The 27,734-nt window shown below is 45.5% G+C and overlaps 2 protein-coding genes across 6 annotated transcripts in view; one reads left to right on the forward strand and one right to left on the reverse strand.

Moving 5' to 3' along the window:
• The window catches only part of LOC147249295 (homeobox protein PKNOX2-like), a 99,998-nt gene extending 79,373 nt beyond the window's left edge, over positions 1-20,625 (reverse strand). For 2 of the 5 annotated variants that reach the window (XM_086226295.1, XM_086226290.1), the window contains exons 1-2: positions 20,109-20,364; positions 18,307-18,656 (exon numbers count right to left, since the gene is read on the reverse strand). The gene's annotated coding sequence lies outside the window, so the exon portion shown is untranslated. The other 3 variants (XM_086226293.1, XM_086226291.1, XM_086226294.1) reach the window with 3 other exon arrangements.
• On the forward strand, positions 19,637-27,678 carry tmem218 (transmembrane protein 218). Its single transcript, XM_086226300.1, has 3 exons — positions 19,637-20,207; positions 21,386-21,488; positions 26,586-27,678. The coding sequence occupies exons 1-3, from the start codon at positions 20,098-20,100 to the stop codon at positions 26,718-26,720; spliced, it is 348 nt and encodes a 115-aa protein (XP_086082426.1). The 5' UTR covers positions 19,637-20,097; the 3' UTR covers positions 26,721-27,678.
• The last annotated feature ends 56 nt before the right edge of the window (positions 27,679-27,734 follow it).

The following is a 27,734-nucleotide window of genomic DNA, read 5'->3' on the forward strand; positions in this document are numbered from 1 at the left end:
AAATATTTCTGTTCTCCTGACAAACAGGATATCAGGCCACCTTAACTCTGAGGACCCGTACAGTAGAGCGAGCGGTGGGCGACAGAAGGCGGTTTGACAGCAGCTGCACTGGAGACTGACACATAGGACAAAAATCTGGTGGTGAATCACAAGAGGAAACCTCAAATGTGATTACAAAGCTCTTTATTACGGCAAACTCAGACAGCGAGCTCCCCTCCAAATGGCTGAACTTCAACCGTCTGAGGCTGAGTCCAGGCTTAACGGGGGCCTGTGACCACAATAGCAGGTATTCCCACGGGAATAACCAGAGCTGGCGCGGCGTCACCATGGGTGTGGGTCCAACATTTAATGAGCATGCACCTGATGGAGGCAGCTGTGGCAGACCAAACACAGCGCAGACCGTCCAAACATGGCCACTTCGGCCGGCTCCAGCTTACTTAAGTTCGCCGTGAGTCTCCCTGCATGCGTGTCTGCTGTGATGCCGCTAATTGATTCTTGGCTGATATTTGACAATGATGACTCCTCTCTGTCCCACAGAATATGATAGTCCCTCCTGAGCAGGGGGGGGGACCGAACAGGAATCCATGACTAAAAATACCCCTGTTGTGATGAGTCAGGATGGATTGAGCAAACAAAAAGAGGCCAGTCTAATTTCCTCCAGCCTTCACCAAAGACGCTCCGTTTCTCTGAGCCACCGGGAGATTCTTCTACTGCACCAGACAAGACCAAGACAAAGAAGCTGCAGGCCGGCTGATGAAGCCGATTATCTACTGATGTGAAAAAGATTCCCCGACTTTGAGAGAATAAAGGTGCAGGAACGTCAACGCGGGATGTGTCGGCGAATTGTTCACCGTCGACGTGACAGGGATTTATTGGTGTGTGATGTCAGAAGGGAGGACAAACACATTCCTCCTTGGACATCCAGGAAAAAAATATAGTAGAAGAAAAATTATCTTTTTTAAAAAAAAAGATCTAATACATTTATTCAAACTCTTGCCAGTTTATTAGCTCCAAAGAACGAGCGGAGTGTCATATTTCATAAAAACTATGGCATGAACGCACACCGTCGCAGAAATTCTCTCACTGTTTCTTTGTGCTTCTGGCCTGCAGACGGAGGAACTGGTCCACAGTGAGAGGACAGGAAAAGTTTCTCTGGGACATTGAGGATAAAATACTGCATGTTGAGAGAAAAACCAGGTTGTAGAATAAAAAATATATGTGAAGCAAAAGATAAGCGTAAAATAAAGTGTTAATTTATTTAGTCAACAGGGTGACAAGGAATCCAATCTTCCCATGTCCTCTGGATTTCCTCATCCCACTGTTATTCTTTAATTAACAATATTAGCGCTGATGTGCTGTGTTTGGGGTCGTCCGATACTTCATCACAGTCGCGCCACTTTACCCTCCCAGTGCTACATTGTTTTAATTCCACTATTTTCCTCGCGCTCCAGGACGATGATTATTCTTCAGTTTGGCCGTGAGCTACCACCTGAACCGGCGCTGGGACACACTCCAGGACCAGGTCTTCAGCTGGGCCTTGGGCAGAGCTTTCACCCCTCGTGTGTTTTAATAAAATATTCTAAATATTCTGTCACTCATTGTTGTTCCACTTTTTAGGTTTTGATATTGAAAACGGTCATTAGAATGATCATACAGCTAATATGTGGGTTACAGCACTGATGCATACACGCATTCCCCTATTATTCATACTCGTACTAATAATAGTAATTATAATCGTCGTGATATCTTTAAAGTATATTTTTTTAATCTATTGACAGCAAACTAAGTGCAGCAGAGCACAATGAGATTTGATCCTGGTGGAAAGAGGATCCTTTTTCTGTCTGTCGAGAGAAGAAACTGTGTGGGGCCAGGAGGCCACCTGGCTGCACTCCAGACCTAAAGCTCTGGTTCTGGTTCTGGTTCTGATGTGATGGACAGCATCCAGCTGAGGCTGCTGTGGTGATATGCGGAGTAGAGTAACAGCTAGCTCCAGTCCAGCTCTGCAGGTTTCATCACGATGGTCGGTACTGAGCCGAATCATTCACTATGTGTTCAGATCCAGACGGTCCCTTCCTTTCAACAGATTGAGATCAGGAGATGACCAGCTGTGACCGCTACCCTCAACTGACCAGCACACGCAGGCCAGCGTGCAACTGACAGACCACGTCAAGTGTGTCTCTGCACGTCCGGACGGTGAGAGGAACTGCAGGCGGAGGGACACAGGAGCTGTGACACCTCCCGCGATAACACGCAGACCAAGCGAGGTCACGACATTCTTAACGCTCACGGACAGATCCAACACATGAGCGCAGCAGAGGTTTCTGTCTCCACACACACACACACACACACACAAAAGTTAGAGTCAATCACTGGAGCCAGAGTTGTGCAAGATCCACTTCAGGGCTTTCAGCATTCAAATCTTCCTTGAATCAAATAAACTCTCAGTCGGGGAATCGTCAGTGCAAAGAAAATACTGACGAACACTCAGGGGGGAGCACAGACCTCCACCGCTGGTCGTGTAATATTTCCTGAGAATTTAATGAAAATGTCCCGAGACATGAGTTACTATACGTGTGACATTTCCATGAAAAAATAAGACATCATGAGTGCAGGTTTAAGTCACACTGCGATTATAAACTATTAAGTTTTACACCCTCAATCACAAGCCCCTGTTTGAGTGACATGTTGGAGTTACGGAGAAAGAATGTAAGTTATGATGTGTGAAAGAATTCCTCCAGAAAGAAGCGTGTGAAGAGAGAAAACTGTTGACATGAGGACGTCTCAGCGCCTGAACACCTCACCAGTTTAACGCCACATTTCACCTCAGCATTAATGACAGCAGGAACTGAACGCTGTTCCCAGCCCAGGATCCAGGATCGCGCCTCCCCTCCACAAAAGTCCACAAATATCAGCTGGACAGTTTTTGCTGCTACCAGTCAAACACACAGCGGTGATCACAACCTCCTTCACACGCGATGAACATCCAACAAAACTGATGAAAGAAAGAAAGAAAGAAAGAAAGATGAAATCCATCAAGCCTTCTGGTGCATTGATAGCTGCCACTAGGAAGCGTGTAAAGACACAGGATGATGGCGGTGGGGGCGAAGAAGCAGGCCTCGGTGAGACGGGCCAGACGTTTTAAGAATTAGGAATCCTAATAACTGGAGTTTATTTGTGACACTAAGATGTAGGAGGACAACAACCTGGATGACATCACGTCACAATGCTGCGATAAGGCACCGAGCAGGGAGCTGCTCTCAAATAGAGACCAGGCTCTCGGAGAAAACCCCCCCTCAGGTCTGGTCTTAGGAGACAAGCAGCAGCGAAAGTCTTCCAATGAAACCACCCCATCCTAGAGCACATGGCGCGTAGCGGTGTGTCGCTACTCCTAGCAGAGCATTTTAGCCTTCTTTGATTGTTGCTGGGAGTAAGGAGGCAGCAGCACAACAGCAGAGCAGACTGAGGAATTCCCCATCAGGGTGGTTTTTCTTCTCTCTGTCTGTCTCTTCCCTCCTGACCAGCGTGTGAAGGAAAACACGTTAACCCTTTCACCAGCACGCTGGATCGCCACTATACTGCACTGCATCTGCACGCCGCTGAGCCAGTCCCAGAATCTGAGTCCTTCATCGCACATCCAACAAAGCCTTGCTCTGGAAGTCTTCTGTGGTTCATGAACTAGAAGGTGACACACTCAGGTCCACTCTTACACACAGGCTTTGGAACAGAACTCAATGAGTGTCTCACTCCGTCTTCCCTGCATGTCTTCTCTCCTTCATGCTCTCATACATGGAGGTTAGTGTCAGTCAGTCTGGCAGCTGCTGCACGCACAGCGACTGTCTTTTGGGTCTAACAAGCTTTTTAGAGCGAGAGCGAGACTTTAAAGACATGAATGTAGAAATGGACGTGACAAGTTCTTTGAGACGTCAGTGGAGGACGCTGCCGGGACGGTCCCACCGCAGAGTGATGCTGCTGCGAAGGAAGAGGGACTCTGTCTCACAACCAAGAGACAGTAATGTCTTTCAATCATCAAAGACTTGAAGAGAGAAGGGAAACCACCAAACATTCAAAAATAAACATATACAGGTAAGAATATTGAAAATATAGCATGAACGGTGTGGAATCTTTTCCAGAGGAAGAGGACGAGGCTGCATAAAACACAAGAACTGAAACATCAACTCTTCCCTAATCGGTCAGTAGAAATGATAGAACCCCCCCCCCCCCCGCCCCCGCCTCCACGACCCCCTTAACGGATAAGCAACAGAAAATGGATGGCGGGGTGGGATAATAATATGAGTATGATGATGATGTGCAGGTGTTTTCTTCCACCTGTTCATCTGTCAATCAGACTAGAGAGTCCAAGAAAGTCATGTGATGTGACAGACTCACCAGTACCTGATGAAGCGTCCACGCCTGGAGCCCGGGGGCCAGTCCAAGCTGGCTCTCAATGTTTGCGTGTCTCTCTCATGTGACGTGGCGTCACGGTCATATGTCTATGTACAAGATGGGGTTGCGTGCACGTGGGCTAATTTTCGGAGCAGCCACAGTGTTGTATTTTAAATTCTATTGAGCTTTAACCTGAAAACACCTCTGCCTTTATTAATATCAAACGGGCGCAAAACATGAACGTGTAAACAACGAGGAGCCAGCAGAAGGATCAGGCCTGTTGGAGTAATAATCTCGCTGAATACAAAAGCCCGACAGGTCATGAGTAAGGAGCTAACGTAGTAATACTGTGGTAAATGCTAAAGGGAGAACGCTCGCGTCTCCTCGAGTGTCAGCACGCAGCAGATGATTTCTCCTGGACTCGTCTGTCCCCCCAAAGCTGGAAGGCTAGATAAACAAATAGGACCCTGATCCTGCACTATCACATGTCACAGTCCCATTTACACCACACTGACACCGCAGCAATGCCAAAGCAGTGCCAGCAGGGACGCAGGCACAGGCATACCGGCGGGGCATCGAGACCTTGACCGTTTCATTGGTGGGGGTGGGGGTGGGGTCCTTGTCGTGTAGAGCACACATGACACTGCAGCACCTCCAGGCTGCCGTATCCACCCACACGCTGTAGGCAGCTGTTTAAAACTCACTTTTAGCTAAGAGTCATCATCAGCCTTTAGAGATGAACCTTTATGGAGTTACACAGTGAGTTGTGTGTGTGTGTGTGGGGGGGGGGGGGGGGGGGACTGTGTATTACTCTGTTGTATTTGATACTTTTCTCTTTTGGGATAACGAAAGTTTTCGAAGGTTCAGTCATGAATCCGACTGAGATGTTCCGTCTGCAGATTTACTGCAGCCTTCAGGACATGCAGGGTTGTATTTGTATCTGAGGGTCAGGGGCTCTTGCCTTGACGTGTTGTTGCCACACATGCAAAGATTATATTCAAATATCTGCATAAGAAAAAATAAAAAAGTAACTCAAGAAATGTATTGATTAACACGGGCAAACTTGAGTCTGACACTTGGTTTGGCTTTGGGACTTGTGAACTAACAGTCCTTGGTGGTTGAATGTGCTTCCTTCCCCCCGTGATGCATCTGTCTGGTGGGCATGGCAACAGAGATACTGCAGGGACAAACCGATGGCGAGCAGCACCAGCATTCGGATTTTTATTCGGCTAAAAAAAACAAACAAAAAAAACTCTGTTCAAAGCAAATAGAAAAAACTTCTTCAGTCAAATTAAAGGAGACACGTCAGACACCCGCTGATGCTAAAGTTCACGTTGAGGTTAGCAAAGATGTTTAACGTTAGCTCAGCTGCACCAGCTGTACGTTAGCATTGTGGGACGTCAATGTGATTAGACTGTGTCCACAGAATATTTGGTGTTAAATTACTGTTTCACCAGCGCTTGTGTTACCATGACAACTACAGTTCAGCCAGGATCCTTTGTCGCCACCTGCTGGCTAACGTTACACCCACAGAAAGTCATCACCGTGGAATTTGGGGTAGCTACTGAATTTGGACAAAGAAGGAAAAAAGAGCGGAGAGACTTGAGACTCGGCTTGGATTTGCGAGCAGATCTCTGATGATTAATAATAGCTATAGAGATTAATTCATTAATCAGATCTAAATTGATTTATTAAATCAAGGCTGCCACCAGATTCCTGCCTAACGAGTCACAGGATGATAAAATATCTCAGCACTGAAAATAGCTCATTATGTTGGTGTTTTACAGGCTTTTGGCTCAGGTTAGCTGAAGGTGCCGCTGCCAACATCCATGCTTGGCCAAAAAACTGCAACTGAAACATTTGGCATCAAAGACGTTGTTCTTGTTATTTACTGGTGAAAAATAACAGTGAGCATCCTGACAACGTGCACCTCTCCCTCTCCGATGTTTGAAGTGTTGAAGTGAGTTCTGTATGACCAAGCTGGTATTTTTCTACATCTAGAATGAGACAGGCTGGTTCATTAACTCTTGCAGAGGCTCTGGGAGGTATTGAGGTTTTATAGACCGGTTTTAATCAGAGTGGCTACAAGTCTCCTTCAAATGTATAATCCTAATAAAAAAACCCATAAATGTACAAGATTATATATATTCTCCACCAATGTTTCACCGGAGCCCCACCAGACTTCCCTTATGTCTTCAAAATTGTATCTTCAATGTTTTTGATTAAGACAGCGTGTAAAAATGTGACTTTAATTAGCTGGTAAGATTTCAGGTTATTGCATTTACTAAAATCCCACTTCCAGACAAAACTGCGGTCAAACCAACACAACTTGCTCCTGATTTGCTTCCCTCATTAAACGAACACTGGTGTGCGTCCAGCAGGCCAGTGAGTTAGCCTGGTTCGCCTCACTGGACCTGGAGGAGCTGCTGCTGCTGCCCGTCCTTCGCTGTGCTGCCTTCACCTCTACTCTAGTGACAAATAAAGCATTACCTCACCCCACAATCTTCACTGCTAGAAGTCTTGAAATCAGGTGGAAGTTTTACTTTTTTCCTCCCTCAAATTTTCAAAACATGCATTTGCAAAAGCTTAAGTGCTTTGTCGAGGCCAAGTCTCTTTTATCCAGTTCGACACTCAATAATCACCAAACATGCTGATTTGGGTGAAAATCTGCGGCTCTAAAACGTGAGTGCGTCAGAGCATGAGCTCAGGTGGAATCCCGCCTCCCAGCTCGCTCGCTGTAGCGCCACAGGAGTCGGCCTCCCCCCGGCAGCAGTCTCCAGTGAAGACCTCAGTTCTGCTGGTTGATTCCTTTGAGAGTTTGTAACCAGACATTTTTGTTGGTTTTGCTGTTGTTATTCGTCAGTCTCTATTAGCTTCCAGCAACAAAGGAAAATAATCCTCCTGAATGCAAGTCAAGTCACTGAAAAACCAAAGTACTACCACTCTAACCTGCAGCTAAACACTATCTAAAAGACAGAAGACACTTTCTAATCCGTCGTTATCAAACATTTGTGAGGCGGAAACCATATTTTGAGGATAACGTGCAGAGAGTTCTACCCAATTTGCAAAGAAACCTCAGGGAAAACTTTGCTTATTATATCAACGCCATATCATCAGAACTTGCTGACGTCACAGAGGTCTGGTGATGTCTGACGCCAGACACGGGCGGCGGACAGACCAGCTGCTCATGAACTCTTGGTCCCGGCATTTGTCAAGGACACACCTGAACAGCAGCTCTCTGGAATGAAACAAACCAGAGACACAGCAAATCCCTCCCTAAAGGTTAAACATGGAGGCCCTGAGCAGCGTAGCTCTCAGTTTTGAACTCAGACAATAGGCGTAGTCGTAGGCTGTCAGGTGATTGACACATTCCTCTCCACTCTGACTGGTTCCACCCACTTCTGCCGTCCTCAGGCTCTACGAAAGAAGGGTTTGACCCACCTGAATCTGGCTCAGCGCCTGAAGTTGAGACCGAAGCCACGCACATCTGTCGATTGGATCGGACGAGATCTCTGCAGCAGAATGCTGCCACCGTATCCTGCGACCGCGTCTCCCATCTCCTAAATAGAAACTGTCTGCTCGCCACAAATCAAATGCATCACTGTACCTTAAATTCACATTTGCCCCAAACAAACACACGCACGCAAATAAAGGACTGGAGAGGAGAATAATCCTCCCAGAGCTGCGGCGGTGAAGTCACGTTCAGTCTCTCTCAGCCTTCCTCCATTTTCAAGAATGTCATTAACAACACAATCCTCCTCTAATCGCAGCACATATCCTAACATGCTAATTACCCCCCACAAACTTTGACTTCATTTATTATGCATGAAATAATCTAATATGATGACTGTGATAATTATGCGCACATAGATAAGATAAAAGAGTAGTAACCAATTATGGCGCCGGAGTTGAGAAAAGTAATTATTCTTTGTAGTGGAAAGAAGTCTGGCGTTAAAAACCGTTTCCTTTTTTCATTCACTTCACTGTGCTGCAATTAACATGTGCAGATAGTGTTGGAGGGATCACTTCTGGATGGGACGCCTTCACATGCCCACTAATAAACCCGTTGTCGTCAGATTTTTGGAGTTCCCAGGTTATTCAAGTGGTCATAATAGCATAGTCCAATATTCTTTATCAGATTGTGAAAAATCACCTGGTTTTCCAGCCAATCCTCTGCTTTTATTGAGACCCTGTCTTCAGGTTAGTCTGATTTCTTTGGGGGTTTTTAATCTGTGAACGGCGTTGAAGCAGGGACACGCCAGGCAGCAGTGGAACCCATTTTCAGGTCGACCCATGAATCCACTGCTGAGCTGGGAGAAAATAAAGGAATGGCAACATTTCTAAAATGTATCTTGAAAATGGTTGAGGCGAGATGAACAACAATTCCATCTAAAAATAAAAATGTGTATTTTGTGTGATGCCATGTTAAAAATCCAACTAGATGTTTCAAAAGTAAACAGAAATATGACTTATATGTCATGTGCCATTGACGGAATCATGTCAACCAGGTTTTTTTTCAGATGTCGCATTATTAAATCCATGTCGACTCGTCAGTCTGATTACTGCCATTACAGGATTACTCCCAGTTATTGGATTAATGCCTACATTCTCACAGATTAGCTTTGTTTCACTCGTGGAAGACGAACATAGAAGCGATCCACCAAATGACCAAAATCACGGATCAGAAACCGCCCATAAAAGTCCAGACGGAACCTTCCGGCTTCCTGCGCGGCTTCAGTGACAGAGATGTGTGTGTTATGATAATCAAGCCCGCTCGCTCCCACCGCCTCTTCACGCACTCCAGAAATCCGACATGTTTACTTTACCACTTGAAAGGCAACATGACTCAAAGCTCCGGGTCTCGTCAGCAGCAGCAAATCAGAAAATACACTAAAACGAGGAGTGGTGCTCAGAGTCTCGCGCTCGCAAATCAGACGCCTGTTGTAGAGTCATTAAATATTACCACTTCTAAAATGCGAGCTGGTGCGCGGTTAGCCCGCACCACTGTACAAACACACTTAACACAGCACAGCTTTCTTTGACAAATTATGTGCTGCCACCGCCAGTGACTGGAAACAGACTCCACACTAATTTAATTTTTCTCTGACTGTTTTGAGTTTTGTTATAAATCAAACCTTTATATGATGGAATGTGGCAGCCTGGAAACAGTTTAACTGGGCCAAAGATGTCAGTTCACAGGCAAGAAATGTTTTAATGGGCTGCTCTTGAATAAGATGTGAGCTGGAGGAATGAGTCAGGGCTGCAGCAATTAGCAAAAGAAGAGGGGGGGACGCAGGAAATGAAATGCAACAGTTGATAAACGGAGCAAATTGGTGTGTTCAACTAAACTGGGTACTAATCCAAGTATGTTGAGTATAAACAGGGATTATCTGCAGGAGGATTGTCTTTCTGACCTCCAAATGAAAGGCATTCTCCTGACTCAGGAGCCCAGGCTTCATCTTCACACTCATACAGAAACCTCTGTCACCCACTGCCCCGTCCAAGTCCGTGCTGGCCCGCTGCACTGACTCATGATTACTTGGCAGAGACGACGCTTCAAGCCAAACATGATACCCTGAGACCGAGCAGCGCTCAGAGCCGTCCCGAGGACAGACTAATCGCTTTTAAAAGCCATGCCAATTTTTTAAATTCGCACCGAACACCGATGTTTGACAGCTCGGTAGGTGGCTGCTGACTGTGCAGTCGTCGCAGGACGAGAAATAAAAGACAAGAACAGGAATGAGGAGGCCAGAGTCGCCCCTGTCACTCTTGGTGTGCTCTGCAGCTCTAAAGGTGGAGCTCTGCCGATGGTTGTCTTATGTTTCCTTACACTCTCAGCAGAGTCGTAATGTTCTGAATGTAATGAAGCGAGGAGAGGGGGAAGCAAGGACAATGAATCCAGCCAAGTTGGCAATCGCTGCATTCCGCAGGTTTTAATGCGTACAGCTGGCGTTCCGAATAATCAAGCTACTGTATGATTTTGCTGGAATTACCTTCAGCCATGTCATAGCCCCCCTACACACACACACACACACACACACACACACACACACACACACACACACGAAAGCGGCATGCTGCACATTTCTCACTAAAGCTCATTTCTTAACAATGCCATGCGTCCCCCACTGGAGGACAATTACCAGGCGGTTGAGCTCCTGGCTTGCATCACTCATCAGCGAGGTAGTCATGTGACTCGGTGTCACGTCAGACTGGCCGCTGCCACCAGTCCGACTGCTTGATGTCGTCATGACGCTGCACAGCCGAGAGGAGCAGATTTATCAGGCATTTTAAGATGAGCCTTCGTCAGATTAAATAACTTTAGATTAGATGAGGTTGTTCTTGATTTTACAGTCAAACACACAAAACTGTCTGGAAGGAACCCACGATAATGAGTGACACATTCTGAAGGTACAGAAAATGTTCCTTAAATAGTTCATTAATAGGTAAAAGGTCAAAAGTAGTCGGATGTGATTCAGCAAATATGAATCCAGTGAATTTGTAAATTATAGGACAACTGGAAAGACGGACTGTCCCACTCAGTTCGGCAGTTCCTTGTCACCATGTTGCTTTGCTTATGTACGCTATTTCACAGTCGACTTACAACTGCTTTGATATTCTAATCCTCTGATCTGAACTTACGCACAAAGTTGATCTTAACATTTGCCTCCAGCCAGAAACGTGTTTTTCTTCTTGTTCCGACTGTCGGATGTTTCAGCTTCACCCAGTAGGATGAAGCTTGAGTTTCACCGAACACGAGCAGACGTTCACACGTTCGTTGATGAAAGTGAAAATCTGATTTTGAGAGGCGGTCCTACCAGCAGGATTTGTGACGTCACACGTACGTTGGTAGCCGAGGCTGGACCAGAACTCAGCAGCTGCTAGTCTGAGGTGGACAGGGAAGGCTCCAGGTCCCAGTGAGAGAGGACTCTCCAGAGCAGCGGGGGGACACCTCCTGTCCAGCACAAATCCTTGTGTATTCATTTAATTTGTATTTCTACATGAAAGAAATGAGCAGGTGTCATTTTTATGATTTTAATTTATAATTATCCTTCTGCACAAACCCCGTTGGACATAAAGGATAGTATTTAGGAGTATTTTGTGTACCTTGCGTGTGTGTGTGTGTATCTTTAAAACATGCTGCTAAAAGCAAAACAGTGTGTAAAAGTACCATAAATCCAGGAGATGCAGCACAACTCAGAGATGCTATGGTTTTTGTGTTTCTTCCTCCAGGCGGACGGCTGTGCATCCACACAAATGTACTACAACCTGCTGAGCTGCTGAAGGGACAGTCAGATTATAATCCCGTTCTACAGATGCTGATGTTTTCCGTTTACATTCCAATGTTTCCTGGTTCTGCTGACAAAGACCGTTTGTTGCTGAGTCGTGATGAGCTGTGGGCTGGAACCCTAATCACTCTTCTTATAATGGATTGTTTTTATTTTATATCATGCTGCTGCTTGTTTAGAAAATGCGACTCATTATGCGGCACCATCATCATCGTCGTCATCATCATCGTCGTCACCATCTGCAAAACCCACTCAGCTACTGGGGCCAAGCTAACATGGAACTTTCTGTTTCACAGGCATTTCAATCCTTTGGGCGTGATAATGGACTGATAGGAGCCTCAGCAACACTTCATGAAATATAATACAGGAATAAAAGAGTAAACCCCTCTTTTAATATTTTAGGAGTGCACATCTTATGAAATACTGTTGAAGATTTAACCTTCCCGGGGCACATGAACGCACTTGGACAGACGCCGAGGCTGTCATAAAAACATGGCACTTTTATGGCAGGGGAAAGGACGACATAAAGACAGTCATTTGCAGCTAATAAGATCAATCACCAAAATGCATTAAGGCAAATGGTTCTGTCCCACTGATAAGCTGAGACTCCAGGAAATGTTTCATCAGGCGTCTGAGGAGAGACACGAACAGTGAGACGTATCGACAGATTTGCAGAGCCAGCTGTTTCTGCAGAGGGAGTCAAAATAAAGAAGCCACTATAGACGGAGTGGAAATATTGTCCTTCAGATCAATGGTGTCCTGGAGTGCAATAGGCTGAGACATTCAGACGAGCTGTGGCGAGAGCAACACACTCGAATATCTTTGGAGAGGTTTCTGAGAAACTGAACTGTGCTCAAGTAAAGAGTCTTTTAGAGGTCAGCGCGTCAGCGTCTCTGCATTCTTGTTCAAGACGCAGATGATTTCAATTAGCGGCTCTGCCAGTAATTAAAGAACCCTGGTTTCAAAAGTCCACCTAGCAGCTAATTTTTCATCTCCGCGGCACGCTTTTCACATGTCGCCACATGCCTGGCGGGGTTAACCTGTTTTTTGCCTGTGTGTTAACGCAGCTGTTAATGTACCCTGGAGTCAGAAAACAAACTTTGAGGCACTTTCAGCGATGGAGCGACACTTCAGTGCCATGATATGAGTTAGCTTAGAGTGCACGAAAATAGATGCTGTTGATGTAAACTTGGCTGTAAAACTGTGGATTAGCCTTCAACTTTGCAATAAAAGTTAGAGAGGAGGAACAGATTTCCTGCTGGCAGCGGCACTGCAGTGCTGAGAAACAGCTGCCACTGTACCTGCAGTACAGAGAGCTGACGAGGCAGCACACTGATGTCAGATCAGCTGCAACGTGGAGCACAAAGGATGCAGCCATCGCTTCGACAAGCCTGATCACAAGAACATTCATGTCTGGGCTGTTAGCACACCGCCTAAGTGGACACGGGCAACGACCTCACGATACCACAATATGAGACGAGATTTAAGTCAGAGACGTTTGGATCGTCCCGCTTGAGATTACCAGGCACCACGAGGACAAGGGGATCTCTCTCAGCCCTGCGTCCACAAGAGGGAAAGCCAAAATAGTACAATTTTATCACAGTATGGAAGACGACGCGATGCACATCACCATGCTCTGCATCACTCACTGGAAATTTCTAAGAGAGCTGAAAGTACAGCCCCTGTCTGCTTTCATGGCCTCATGACGTTCCGAACTGCAGATGGAGTCCGAAGGGTTTCATTCAGAATTTCCATTCTAATTCGTCAGAATGATGTTTGCAAAGTAGCACTGAACACAAGCGCCATATCAACATCCGTCACAAGAAAGTTTTGATAGGAATATTGATACAGCAGAGTGAAAAAATCCAGATATACTGCGATTGTGTTGCGCTGCTCTAATTCCTGATATGTTGCACGGACACACACACACACACACACACACACACACACACACACACACACACACACACAGCTCTTGACTGAGTTTATTTTCCACTGAAGTGGCACCATGTTGCCCTGTGCCTTTATTCATCCGAGAGGGCAGCAGAAATATGCAGCCACACACTGCTCGCTGGGACTTTCTGCGCTATGATCTGCTGTTGAATTCAAATCCAATATTTTGAACCTCACCCAGCTCAGCTGTTAGCAGGACTCTCAAATATAATAAATTCAGGCTTTACTGGCAGGCTTCATATTTCTGTGTGAAGCTCCTTTCATTTATTAGGATTATCTACATTGCACCAGAGATAAGAACCAAAGGCACAATGAGTCTTTAAATGCAGAATATATAATAAGCTGTTGCTAATTTCATTTTGTGCTTGATCCTTGAATAATAACCACTGCCGTCTAAAAATAACTTTTAATTGTTTTTACTGCAAAAATAATGACATCAAAAGCAAATTATTCCAACACTGTGAAAACACGAGTGGAAATAGCCTAGTTCTTACACATCTTTGGAAAACACTGTAAACAGTGTGTGTGTGTGCGCGTGCGCGTGTGTGTGTGTGTGCGCCCGCTGCTGCTGCTGAAAGTCATATTGAACTCTTCTATTCTGTTCTATGCCAAGACTTTGACTTAGTTTATGGAATGCGTCCCCGCTGGGTTTTCATTTCCTCTGCTGAAAAAGGAATGCAATCACAGAACTGATGCTAAAATCATTATCTAATGACTAAACCTTTGCATGCCCTCTTCCATGCTGTGGTGTTCTGTCTCTCAGCCCCTCTTCAAGCGCTCCTATATGTTTGTTGGAAACATATCTCTGCTGGCCGATTGATTCAAACTATCAATCACCAAATCACATTGAGGCCTGCGATGGCTTTTCCACATGTGGAGGGATTTTCTTTTTTAGCGCAGGATGTTTTGAAGACACTTTGGGAGCGGAGCAATATTGAGAGAGCATCCTGCTGTAATCATATGCAAACTTGACTGTTAAGTGCGGTGAAAATAACACGAAGGGAGCACTGAGGGACCAGTAGTGTTACACGCATCAGCATCACCTGCATACATTTGCTGCACGAGTGAAGCATCATCAGAGGATCCCTGTGAAAACAAGCCGAAAACATACAACACCTCATTTTCTGAGAACTGGAGAGGAAAACACACATTAGTCCTCAGATACAGAGATACCCGCTTCTTCCCCATCAGCTCTCCTCTGTTGGTGAATTAACATATCATTGAGCGTGTCCTTATCCTAATGGCCCACAAAGCTGGAGAGCTCCTTTATTCATTCATTGTTCAGAATAAGACAAAAAGAGCAAAACTTATTAGGATTCCTACTAAACCAGGCTTGTATGATGCTCTCAAAGACAGCGTTGAAGGAATGCATCTCATGACCATCGCTGAGAACTCATCACAAATTCACACACACACGCACGCACACGCACACACGCAGCACTGGGCATCTCGTGTCAAGTTTGAGCATTAAGTCAAGGAAGCAGGCACCTAATATTCCATCTGTTAGTCGTATTGATGTAAACACGCGTGCTAGCAGATGCCAATAGTTAACTTTAGAGCTGATATTTGCATCCCTACATCTCCTCTTTTATTAGCAGAGATAATGCAACATTTCTTTTTTCATTTTGCTTGCACTTGATTTAAGAAGTGTGACTGTTTTGTTTGATGTCTCCTAAACTGATTTCCACCACCACCACATATTCATGACATCTCTATGTGCTTCCCACAACAGCGCTGCCATCCCCACAGTATGGAGGAGCATTAATTTGCCTGTTGCTTGTCTTGGAGCATAAATCAAGTCAATCCATCTCTCTCTGACCTCGCTCCCTGGTGGCTTACTTAGAGCCATGCCAACGCAGCACAGGCTGCAGAATGAGCAAGGGTAAGCATGCGCGGGCCGTCCTTAAGCTGAGCCGTCTGACGGCATAAACAGGCCTCTGCCTCCTCTGGAGACCAATAGGGATCAAGCAGGCTTAGTGGGCATGACCTGTGAGGACCCGGACAGGGTCCGAACATACAACACAAGACAATTGTCTGACGCATTGCTGCACTACTGAACAGAACTAAACATATCACATTGCTCACGGGCCTGGAACAGGACCTAGATGCACTCCGCTGAGGATACCCAGCAGACTGAAGCCTTATGAATAATTCCGCGCATCCTCCCTCTTTTTCCAGCCTGATTTAAGGAAGCGGGGCCCTCAAACACAAATTAGACATCTCACAGTTTGATTGGTACGACAAAAAAGCCTGCAGATGTATTATTCTGAAAAGGAAAAAAAATCTCTGAGATCTCAGGCATCATGCTGGGCGGAATTAGAGGCCAAGAAAAGGAAAATGTTGTTTAATTTCCTCAGTTGTTTTATGGCTGGCCATAAATGCCTAAAATGGTTTGTAACATATGCTCTCCTCACTCTGTTTACTTCTTTCATTTTGTGTGACCGAATCAGTTTATTAGTGATTATCCTCCCAAAAGCCACAGGAATGCGCAGCATCACACCTCATCATGTAATTTACCCATATAGCAGGAATGGGAATATGCAAATAGCGCTGGAGCATCTCGCAGCCTCAAATATGCCCCCGGGCAGCTTGTCCAATGACACAAATCATCAATTAAGATCTCAGCAGGGTGTGGGGGGGAGAATAAATTGGCATTATCGCTATCTAACAATATGTGGAGCCGCGTGGGGTACATCACAACAAAGAACAAACATCACTATGGGTGACTGCCACTTTCCACTCATGCCTTTTGTTTGTGTGCGCGCGCTGTGGCAGCTCATTCCCAGCTGAATCCTGCACTTGGAGACCCTGACAAAGGACACCCGATCATTTGAAATCTGTGAAAGGTAACAGACCTTCTTTGGGTCTTTCAACAGCCACGCACAGCAGCAACAACAGTGTCTTTCAAAGAATCCAGTTTCATAGGGGATGCGAGTTTGGCTCCTGGTGGGATTTCATGCTCAGCTCTGTGCACCTGTCGAACGTGTTTGATGGAGGGAGTTAAAGTGGCTGAAGTCACCATTGTGATTTCCCAGGCAAGCACATGATTAGAAAACAAACGGCCCGGCACATTTAATGAAGCTATTGTCGGCTGATTCTCAGAGTTAACTCTTCGCTGCGAGAGGCCTTTACAGTCACATTCTGACAGAAACTCTGACAACCTGTGTAAGAGGAGCCATCTGAGCTCTGCTTCCCGCCATCAGCAGGCAACGTGTGTGTTTTTCTCTTCAGATGTGTGTGCAAGGCACATTTATCAGACGTTACAATGAATTCGAGGGGTGTGTATCAAACCCGATGGCAAATAAAAAGATAAGTCGACCTGCTTTGACTCAAAGAACTCGCAAAACCACAATGTGAGATCTGCACGTCTGTGCTTCCTACTAACAAGAATATTCAGATGGGACAGAACCGGGTCCTGGTGGTGCAGGACTCTGTCGACTACATTCCTACCAGTCAAACGTATGAGCGAGATGGTCACCGGTGCAAAAGTGGAATAAAGCAGTCATCAGAAATAGAAAGTGGTGAGGGGCGCACAAAGAAGGCCAGTGTTCAGGCTGGGGAAGTTTTGCCGAGCAAGGAAGGCTGAGAGTAAACACTGGACCCGCCGAGGTGCCTTCGGTTTTACCGTCAGAACCTCAGCAAGACTCAGTGAAGGACGGCCGGGCCTCACTGATCCGGCCTCTCCACAAACACACAAGTGAGGTTTTTATTTTCCTCCCCGGTACTTCAGCACTAGATTCCTGCTGATTTACCCTCCAAAATATGAGGTGAGCCAACTGGCACAGGTTGGAAATATTAGAATAATTTCACAGCAAATCAAGAGCCTTTTTTTTTTTTTTAAAAACTGTCCGGTTTGGTTTATCCATTTTCCTATTTAGCCTCATTTAAATATTATCTAAATATCTATTTTGGAACAAATAAACAAAACGCACACACACATATTTAATATGCTATTTAATAAATACAAATATCAATCATAAAAAACTGGAAAATCAACTTTATCTATTTGTCAAGTTTATGATTAAAAACTCCTTCTCGTTTTGCTTCGCTTTTGTTTTTTGTTTTTTGAACAAAGTTGCAGCAGGTCAGATGGAAGCCTGGAAATGAAACACAAACTTCAGCACCGGAGGAAAAAAAAAACCCGCACTAACGGTGAAAAGAGAGAGACGCGCGGGGGACCGACTCCGGTTCATGAGCCAATAACCGGAGCACTGCGGCGGTCCTCGGGAACCAAGCCGCCAGCCTCTTGCAGCTACGGGATCCCAGCACTGATCAAGCGCGCTCCCTACACGGCCAGCTCCAGCCCGCAGCCGTGCGCCGAGGCTCCCACACACGCAGCTCAAACATTACCGACACACAGTTTTAAATCCAAACGCTGCATCAAGCAAAGGAGGAGAGAAAAAAATCCACTGGTCTTTCAGTCCAGCACAAAAATGCATCTTCTCTCCTTTCACGCTCTCTTTTCCCCCCTCCTCTCCTCCCCCTCCCTCTCTCTCTCCCTCTCTCACTCCCTCCCTCCCTCTCTCACCCTCTCCCTCTCTCCCTCTGGCCTGGCTGCCTGTCTGCCTCTATGAATAATGTCCTTCCTTTTGTAATGAAGGGGGGGAACGGGGGGGAAAGGCCGCTGAAGTGGTAAAGCCCTGCTCCCATCCACTGACATTGAAAATGAATGACAGCTTACCTGCATGCCAATCTTCATCAGACTGACACTGGGCTGACAGCACAGCCTATACTCCTCCACACAGCCGCTGACGTCAGCCATGCCAGGCCCCTCCCACCTTCATCTCATCTCCGCTCCCCGTTTTTTCCCAATACCGTGCCGCTGATGCCTTCCAGTGTCCGTAGGAAATACGACAATCACTTGTTGGGCTCCGTGTTACTCACATACACATCATCCTGTGGGAAGATGGAAGTGGGTCATCTGTGCTCAGGAGCAGCCGCTGATTCACCGCCACCGACCACGTCATTTATTTATGTAAACCTTTTACATCATATATTGGTGGAGGAGAGGGCTTTACACAGCACACGCAGCTGAAAGCAGAGACAGCAGAGACAGCAGGGAGGCAACCATCAACGACCACGAGTCAGTGGTGAGAGGGGCAGGACAGTGGTGCAGACGCACAACTCCTATTTCTCCTCATCGGCTGGAATGACAATACACGTACAGTCACTGTCACCAGTTCAATACATACAACAAAAAGATTTCACAAAGGTTTGTTTTTATTGCAGCAATCCATCGACCTGTTCAACAGATGTAACCATTCTGTCTCCAAATGAAAATCTCACTCCAGCACAACTTCATCTTCTATGTTTGAGCGGCTGAAGTTCCTCTGACAGGAAAAGAGAGACGTGTCATCGTGGCTGCGAGGAAAGCAGAGCTGCAACTTCCCAGTTCTGCTTCCTTTACTCCTGCTGAGGCTTCATGTTGAACTACAGAGTTCATCTGTTGTCAGCGGGAACCTTCAGCCTCCATATGAGGTCGCTTATCAATACTTATGAGGACTCTTTGGTTTCTTTGTTGATTGTTTGCCTTAGCCACGACTGACTGCATTCTACCCAGCCCACATAGAGCATTTACACCTGGGGATCTTCAGAGTCTTGCCCTCCTTGCTCTCATTCACTCTCGGGCAATGACAGGCTTGATATAACTCAGTCGTGTGTGTGGCATCCAGGCAAACACTCGGACGTTTTGTGTTCGTGGTCCCGATGAGCTTCACTGGTCTTTCAGACTTCCTCATCCAACACTACAGTCGCTGTTTGTGAAGGAGGAGAAATCAAACGAGGGTCACCTGAAGGCAGCACATCTTCCTCCAGTAAGCAAGCGGGAGCATCGCGGCGCGCGCCCCTGGCACACACGCACGCGCGAGGACCTACATTTTTAGTTTTGAACGGCGGATCAGGCCGGCCCCCTGTCGGTCCTCGGTAGCTACTACACGCAGACGCGCACGTACCCGTACCGGACTGAGACCACATGGACCCCGCTGTTAGGGTAAAACCATCGATGGAGGGCAGGCAGTTTCCCCACGCGCCCGTCTGTATTTGAGTAACGATAAACTCTATTGGCTGGACTCGAGTTCGAGCAGCCAATGACGGCACAGCTTGCTGTTGCTAGGAAGCACGAGAAAGAGACGCAGGGGAAGCTGCTAGCGATGCCTCTTAAACCCGATTACAACTCGATGAATGACCGTCTTATCGGACAGCAGCTTGTTAGTTTGGAGAAAAAATAAATCTATCAGACATTACAAGTTAACGCTAGTGGACAAACCAAACCGCCCACAGCCTCAGCATAGAGACGCTAGCACTTACCAAGCTAAGCTAAAGCTAACTTAGCCCAACGATGGTACCGCTCTTTACTGCACCGCTGTAAGGTAACCGAACTTGTCCCAATAACGCGGCCTCGTTGTGTTGCGTTAGCACGGAAAATGTCGCCTGCGCGTCATTTTTAATTACGACGACATTAAAAGTCTCAAGAATGGCAAGTACCGTGTTGGAGGTGGGCACAGGTGTTGTCGTCCTCGGTGTGGTCTGGATCGTGGCTGTCGTGATCGGGATGTTGCTGCTGAGAGCATCTGGATCCTCTAAGTGAGTGAGGACAGCCCCGGCACACACTCCTCCTGCGGTCCGATAGCGTAGATTACAGTGGTGCGTTCGAAATGCTGCTTGGATGCATGAATCAGGAGAACTTCCAGAACAACAAGAGGTTACATTTATGAAGAAGTCTGTGCCCTAAACCAGTGGTTCAAACCTGGGGGTCAGGAGCCTTACTGGGGTCGCCAACCGTTACAAAAAAATAAATGAATAAATAAAATGTAAATATTTGAGAGACAATGTCTGGTTGTTCTTGAAAACGAATTAAAAAAATCCAAACTATGAAAATGTGAATAACCAAAAAAGCACTGCTCTAAATAGGTTTTTGAGGTTGTAATTACTTTTTCGAGGAGCACTGATGTGTGTGGTGATGAGACTGACAGCAACACTCCCTCACTGTTCATGGGTTCGATCAACGTTAATGGTCGTCCAGAACTTTGTCACCTGTTTGTTGCGTTGTGCAAATAAGCCAATGTTTGTAAAGGGTGGAGGCAATCCGTATTTTAATAAAAGTGGAAGTAGCCACGAACAGAATTCCTTTTCTAATGTCAGGATATTAAACCAATAATATATGTTTATTCAGAATGGTCAAATTTGAATTATTTAATGTAGAATTGGTTTATGTTCATACAGCCAGCTGTCAATACATATCATTTTTAACATCAATGAAAAGAGAAAGTGAGTTTCCTATCCGGTCAAACTAATAGTCTTTCAGTTACTAGCCCTGTTGGGACATGCAGGCGTGGTCAGGCTGGTCACATGACACACCTACACACTGGTCAAGGACATACGAAAATGTTGAACGCAAGTTTGAGCTGAATTCTCCCAGAAAGGTGTAACCTTAGTTTGTTTAGTAGTCTGTTCAGAGGTTACATCCAGGCAGTTCCAGAGCTGCTCTTCACGATACATCAAACCTGGATTGTACAAAAGTGTGTCCTTGTTTATTAAATTTATACTTCTACTGACTGTGAATGTACTTGTGGTAAAACATGGTGTTGTTTTGTGGACATGTTAAAGAACACAATCTTTGTAGCTGCTGCTCTGCATGCAACCCTCCCCTGATAAAGCCACGTTCAACAGCAAATCTTACCAGTTGAAATTCTCACCTTACCTTGACTTTGTGTGTGTGTGTGTGTGTGTGTGTGTGTGTGTGTGTGTGTGTGTGTTGTCAGGTTGGGAGTAATCCCTGTTTTCCTTCTGGCTCTCACCATCACTCTGGCACTGGTGTTTTTCCCTCGCAGCCCAGAGACCCCACCTGCTTTCAAAGAGATAGAGGTGAGCTGCACACTGTATCAGGCTACTCAACACACTCTTTAATCACTTCTAGGTGCTGAAACTGTTGCAGTGCTGTAGACTTACACTCACTTGTCATTGTACATTAGGGCATATCTTGTCAAACCCAGTCCTCATAAATGGTGTGTCCAGGAACAATAAGGTACCACTCTGAGAGCAGCTCTGTACAGTTCAACATAAGTGACCGTTGAAACTAGTCAGCCCCTCGAGGGTTGAAGGGCTAATGTTGTACTGCATTAGTTTCATATTAGTCCCCCGTAGCAAGACTTGGAAATAGATCTTCAATTTTATTCAAATAAGTTGTCAAAGGGTCCCAAAAAGATTAGATTGGACCTGTTGAAACCTGTAGGAATTAATCTGGCACTGTAGAACCACGTGCTCTGGCTTGTTGGTGCTAATATAAGTTGGTCGAAGTCGTGGTGGGTGGGGCTGAACCTCGGCTGCAGCGACAGTGCCCTTGCATCATGACTTGGGGGCGTCCATGTTTGATGCATTCAAAGTTGTTTTTGTCTCTTTACCGCTATTCAAAAAGGAACTGAGCAGGCCTGTCTTGTCACATGATCCAAATCCTTGCTATTTCCGGTGTGTGGGTTGTTTTTGTAGCCGGGGGGTCTCCACAGCTGCAGCACACAGAACACAGAGGGAGCTGAGAACTGAACTGATCAGCCAATATTGAACTTAGGGCCAGCTCAGGCTTTCTGTGTCAGTCAGAGTCTGCACGCTGTTTGTTTTCTGGGATTTCAATCTAAATGTCAAAAGAATGATTTTTCTTTGTGTTTTTTTTTCTTTTCTTTGATGTTAAAAATGGTGAAAATCAAATGTCAAAAAATGTTCAGACATGTCTGACAATTAAGTATCATCATATTGGTCTTCGGGCCGGCGTGGCTCAGAGGTAGGGTGGCTGTCTAGCAACCAAAGGGTCTCTGGTTCGATCCCCACTTCCATGCCCAAGTGTCCTTGAGCAAGATACCTAACTCTAACTGCTCCTGATGGCCCTGCGATGGACTGGTGGCCCGTCCAGGGTGAACCCCGCCTCTCACCCAATGTCAGCTGGGATAGGCTCCCTTTGACCCTTAACAGATAAGCGATATAGAACATGGATGGATGGATGGATGGGACGTATACGTCTTCATCATCATCGGTCCAAGTGATGTAACTTTTATCATCTATGATATGATATCATCTTTTATCATGCATGATCAGAACTGGTCCTGCACCGCCACCATGTCAGGGCTTGCACAGCTCTTGGTGGCCTACGAACAAGAAGAAGGCAGGGTCCTGCTGTATTCCCCATCTCATGTTATTTGGACAAGCAGTGCATATGTAGCGGCTCTTCTACCCACAGTTGGGTACCAGCAACCTAAACTAGCTTGGTCTGGATTAGCCTGGTGCTGGAGCAATGGAGGAATGTTGTGCTAGATTTACAGTCAGATGCATGTATTGCTAAACACAGAATTCTAGATTGTTATTGAAGTGCTGCTGCGGTGATATGACATGTCAGGGGTGCAGAGCTTGGAAAGTGTAAGGCTCAGTTGTGTGTGGGGACCAAATGTCAGTTTGAGGGCCGAAGGCTACATTTACACCAATTCAGGCACCGCAGCAAAGACGCAGGTTCTGTCTTTCGTCTGAGTTGAGGAAGTGCGTCTGAGCTGTGGCTGTTGGGGCCGCAGTTGACACGTCGTCGTTCATAGGCCAGCAGGCGACAGAGTTGAAATATTGCTGCAGTGTGTCGAAGCGCCAGTACTCACGACTGTAACCAGCTTCTGTCAGGTATGCAGCTCTGATGGACATCGCATGGCGAGCTCTTTTAATTTTTAATAGATCATGGTTGGGAGCTCCCACTTGAGCAGAGTTAGGGGGGTGGAATACATTCAGGGCTGGCACTCCTGGCGACTGCGACAAGTCCCAAATAAAACCTTAGCAGGGATATAAGCCAGGACCATACGCCTTTAAGAAGCGGGTGCATGTGTGTGTGTGTGTGTGTGTGTGTGTGTGTGTGTGTGTGTGTGTGTGTGTGTGTGTGTGTACACTTAGAGAACATGCTTGCACTAAAGGCCTGCTCTGCTTTATCAGAGTCCAACAGCAACAGAGAACAAACACTCCCCCATGTTGCCTCCAGGTCGTGCCAATAAGCCGGCCAGATCTGCCAAGCAAGCTGCCACCCCACAGAAAGAGCCGAGCGAGCAGCGTCCTGGCCTGCTCACGTTTAGAGCCTTTGTGCAGTGGCAGATCCCAGACCAGCAAAGAGGGAGGCAGCAGAATGGGACTCCTCAGCTTTCTAGACAAGGCTTGTGGGTAAAATCAACCCATACCTTCCTCATAAATCCACTCGTGTGTTTAAGAGGCTACATATAAAATCCCCTGTCTTAACGACCACCTATAATGCGAGCAAAAGTCTTTATTGCATTTTGTACAGAGTTATCAGCCTTTATTAACCTTCAAGTGGCCTGTTATTTCTCTAAATTGGAAGGACATGTAATAAAATGTTTAATTTGGTGAGGACTCCTCTCACAGCAGAAATCGTGAAATCTATCATTTTCCCTACTTTGAAAGGCTAGTTTGACCAATTTGTGATATTTTGACATAAAATCAATGAAAGACAATTTACATTTTTGATACAAGACTAGAAAAAAGTATATTTAAAAAAATTCTCCAATATGTATGATCATAAACATGGCTGTGGAGGTGAAGAACATTTAGCAACATATGTTCATACCTTTCAGTGTCGCCTAATTATGAGTCAACACAGAGGAACATGTGTGTGTGTGTGCGTGCGTGCGTGCTTGTGTGTGTGTGTGTGTGTGTGTGCGTGCGTGCGTGTGTGTGTGTGCGTGCGTGCTTGTGTGTGTGTGTGTGTGTGTGTGTGTGTGTGTCAGATCTGTCTCACCTCTTGCTGTTAAACAAAAGGAAAATATCATGGTGTTAGTAAGGTCATTCCTCGACAAGCGGTGGGGGGGTGGTTTCTACCCCCGCCCACTCCCAACCATTTCACTCAATGGCAGATTAATAAAACATGGCCCACACTTTGGGCCCCTGCTTGCTGTGTAATTGGCAAATTAAAAAGTGAGATGTGTTAAACGCATCCATAAGAGATGGCATACATTAATCCCACCTCTCCTAGACACCAGTGTATTTATACACGTTCTCACACCTACTCTCCCTCCACCGCCAAGCCTGTGAACGTCTCTGAAGTCAGCAGTTGGGCTGCTGCTCTGCTGCTAGTCTCTAGCTTTAGGGCCTTCTCTCAGTTCCCATTTACATATTCATGGGAGTCTTGTGATCAAAATCAGAACAAAGAGCTTTCAATGAAGTGTTGATGAAATTGAACTTCATAAATCCCAAGGTAAGCTACACCAGGATCTGTTAGGTCTTACAGCCTGGTTTGCTGTAGATCTGCTCATGCGTGCACCACTCAGACAAGCGTTCTGTGGTCCGTGTCCTGCTGATGATCCTCCCTGATAGAACATCCTAGAATCAGTAGCAGCAGGAAGCTTTCAGTTCATACCGTGGCAAAGACGTCTTTTTCTGAATACAGCGCATCAACAACCAGGGGTCCTCCGTGGGTCACAGACTGTGGCCTGGACTCAAGGCCTCATCATCGCTTCAGTCTCAGTTTGAATCAGATATCTCTGATTATGAAGTGATTGCCGCTGATGCTGCATCATCTATTGTGACACACCTCCATCAGTACCACTGCGATGTGCCTACACTGCACTTGCTTACTCGTGTCAGTGCGTCAGTCATACGCCCTTCGCACTTGGGCTCCAACCTCAAATCTTCTTTAACTTGGATCGGCCATATATGCCCCCCCATATCTACGACAGAGTCCATGTGTGATTAAACTCAGTTCTCCCTGATGCTGTGTAGAGTAGAGCAGCACCACTTTGAAAATGTGCTGTTTTGTTACTAATAATAACATTTTCATTGAAAAATGCATTTTAAAAAATATAGGAAGACTTTTGTGGAGATTTGTAACAAAGGTGTTTTCTTGAATCTAGACTCATCTGTCGTCTGTGCAGCACCACGCTCGTTTAAAATGGTCTTCTGATACTCAACTATCCTTGAACAAATATTACACCCTCCTGCTTTTTGGAAATCACAGTATTACGGTTTTTATTTCCTACGCTACCCTCTTGCAGTGTGAGGAAATTTACCTTTCTGGATTTCCTCAAATCAATTTGTAAGTTTTTGAATGAAAGCCCAGAGTTTGTCAGAAAGGAAGCCAGATGAAGTTGTAACCTTTGAATGTCCCTGCTACACGACTGGACTGTTTGCTGTTCTTGGAAGCCCCTGGATGAGAGTGGAGTGATGCTCTCTCATCAGTCAGCTTCATCTGCTGTTATCCTGCTGGAATTCTGGAAAAATTGACCTTCTAGCGACTCCCGTCAGCAATAAGACGACATTGACGGATACAGGTCTGTGGTGATGTGTGGACACGGAAGCTTGGAGATGAGAGATTCATGAATGAGGGTTAGGGTTAGACTTTGTCCTCCAAGATGGTGTGAGAACAGCTGAAAGACTTTCAAACTGTTGAGATTTTGTTTGTTTTCCTAGAACAAAAGGGCAATAAAAGTAAAAATAAATCCTTGTACGTAAAGTATCACATCATTATACATGCATTTTCCCCACTGAGGACATCATTATCATGTAAATAAGCCATCGTCATCACTGAAAAATCTATGAATATGCTTTTTTTTTAATTTCAAAACTTTCACTTCCACTCATACGGTAATTCTCAGTCTTCTGTGTGGGCTCCAGGTTTCAGCTTCCTCTAAATCATGCACATTTGTTCAAGAGAGAAAATTCAGAGTTTCTTTCATAGGAACATTCGGTGTACCATCATGTGTGTGTGTGTGTGTGTGTGTGTGTGTGTGTGTGCTTCAGCAGTCGAGCATTTGTGAAAGCCCTAGCCTGACATCTAGTGGCGACTGTTAGTAGAACTACTGATAGTGTAAACTGCCTGGACGTTCCCATGTACTGCACTCAGTAATAGCACAGTAAATCATGTGTGTAATAAAGAAATAAAGACCCTCCCAACTCTCTTTCACACACAACACCCCCCCCCCCCCCCCCCTCCAGATAGTGGACCATTTGTTCATCGCTCGCTACGTGCTGCTGGCCGTGGTGAGTGTGTTCTTCCTGGTGGCGTCCTTCATGCTTCTCCCATTTCACTTCCTGGAGCCCGTTTATGCTAAAGCGCTGAGATCACACTAGAGGTGGCTGCCAGGTCACAGATGGCACCAGGGAAGCACGGGGAGCCGCCTTCATCTGGACTCAGACCATGGCGAAACACACGGTGTCCCTCCTACTGTTGGTTTGTTTGTTTGTGTTTACATGTAACCAAGAGAATTTAGATATCCAACATTTGTAACAAGCAGTTTGTTTGTTTGTGTTTACATGTAACCAAGATAAGTTAGATATTGGACATTTGTAACAAGCAGTTTGTTTGTTTGTTTGTTTACATGTAACCAAGATAAGTTAGATATTGGACATTTATAACAAACAGTTTGTTTGTTTGTTTGTTTACATGTAACCAAGATAAGTTAGATATTGGACATTTGTAACAAGCAGTTTGTTTGTTTGTTTGTTTACATGTAACCAAGATAAGTTAGATATTGGACATTTGTAACAAGCAGTTTGTTTGTTTGTTTGTTTACATGTAACCAAGATAAGTTAGATATTGGACATTTGTAAAAAGCAGTTTGTTTGTTTACATGTAACCAAGATAAGTTCGATATCGGACATTTGTAACAAGCAGTTTGTTTGTTTGTTTGTTTACATGTAACCAAGATAAGTTAGATATTGGACATTTATAACAAACAGTTTGTTTGTTTGTTTGTTTACATGTAACCAAGATAAGTTAGATATTGGACATTTGTAAAAAGCAGTTTGTTTGTTTACATGTAACCAAGATAAGTTCGATATCGGACATTTGTAACAAGCAGTTTGTTTGTTTACATGTAACCAAGATAAGTTAGATATCGGACATTTGTAACAAGCAGTTTGTTTGTTTGTTTTCTATCTGCTTTCTTTCTAGTTTCTGGCCAGCACACTTACAGCTGAGTGCCCAGCAGAGCTTCAGCTGGACCGCCAGATCGGTGCCAAGATATGACTTTTTTTTTTAACTGTAGTTTAAAGGACCAGTAATAAAAATGATTCAATGAGAACTTCAGCACTGAAATGATTTCTCTTTGTTGAGAGCAGCGTCATGCAGACAGACGTGACATG

Source organism: Aulostomus chinensis, chromosome 15 (assembly GCF_037954235.1).
Source record: "Aulostomus chinensis isolate RoL2024-O1b breed Wild chromosome 15, RoL_Achi_v1.0, whole genome shotgun sequence".
In the NCBI taxonomy this organism is placed as follows: Eukaryota; Metazoa; Chordata; class Actinopteri; order Syngnathiformes; family Aulostomidae; genus Aulostomus; species Aulostomus chinensis.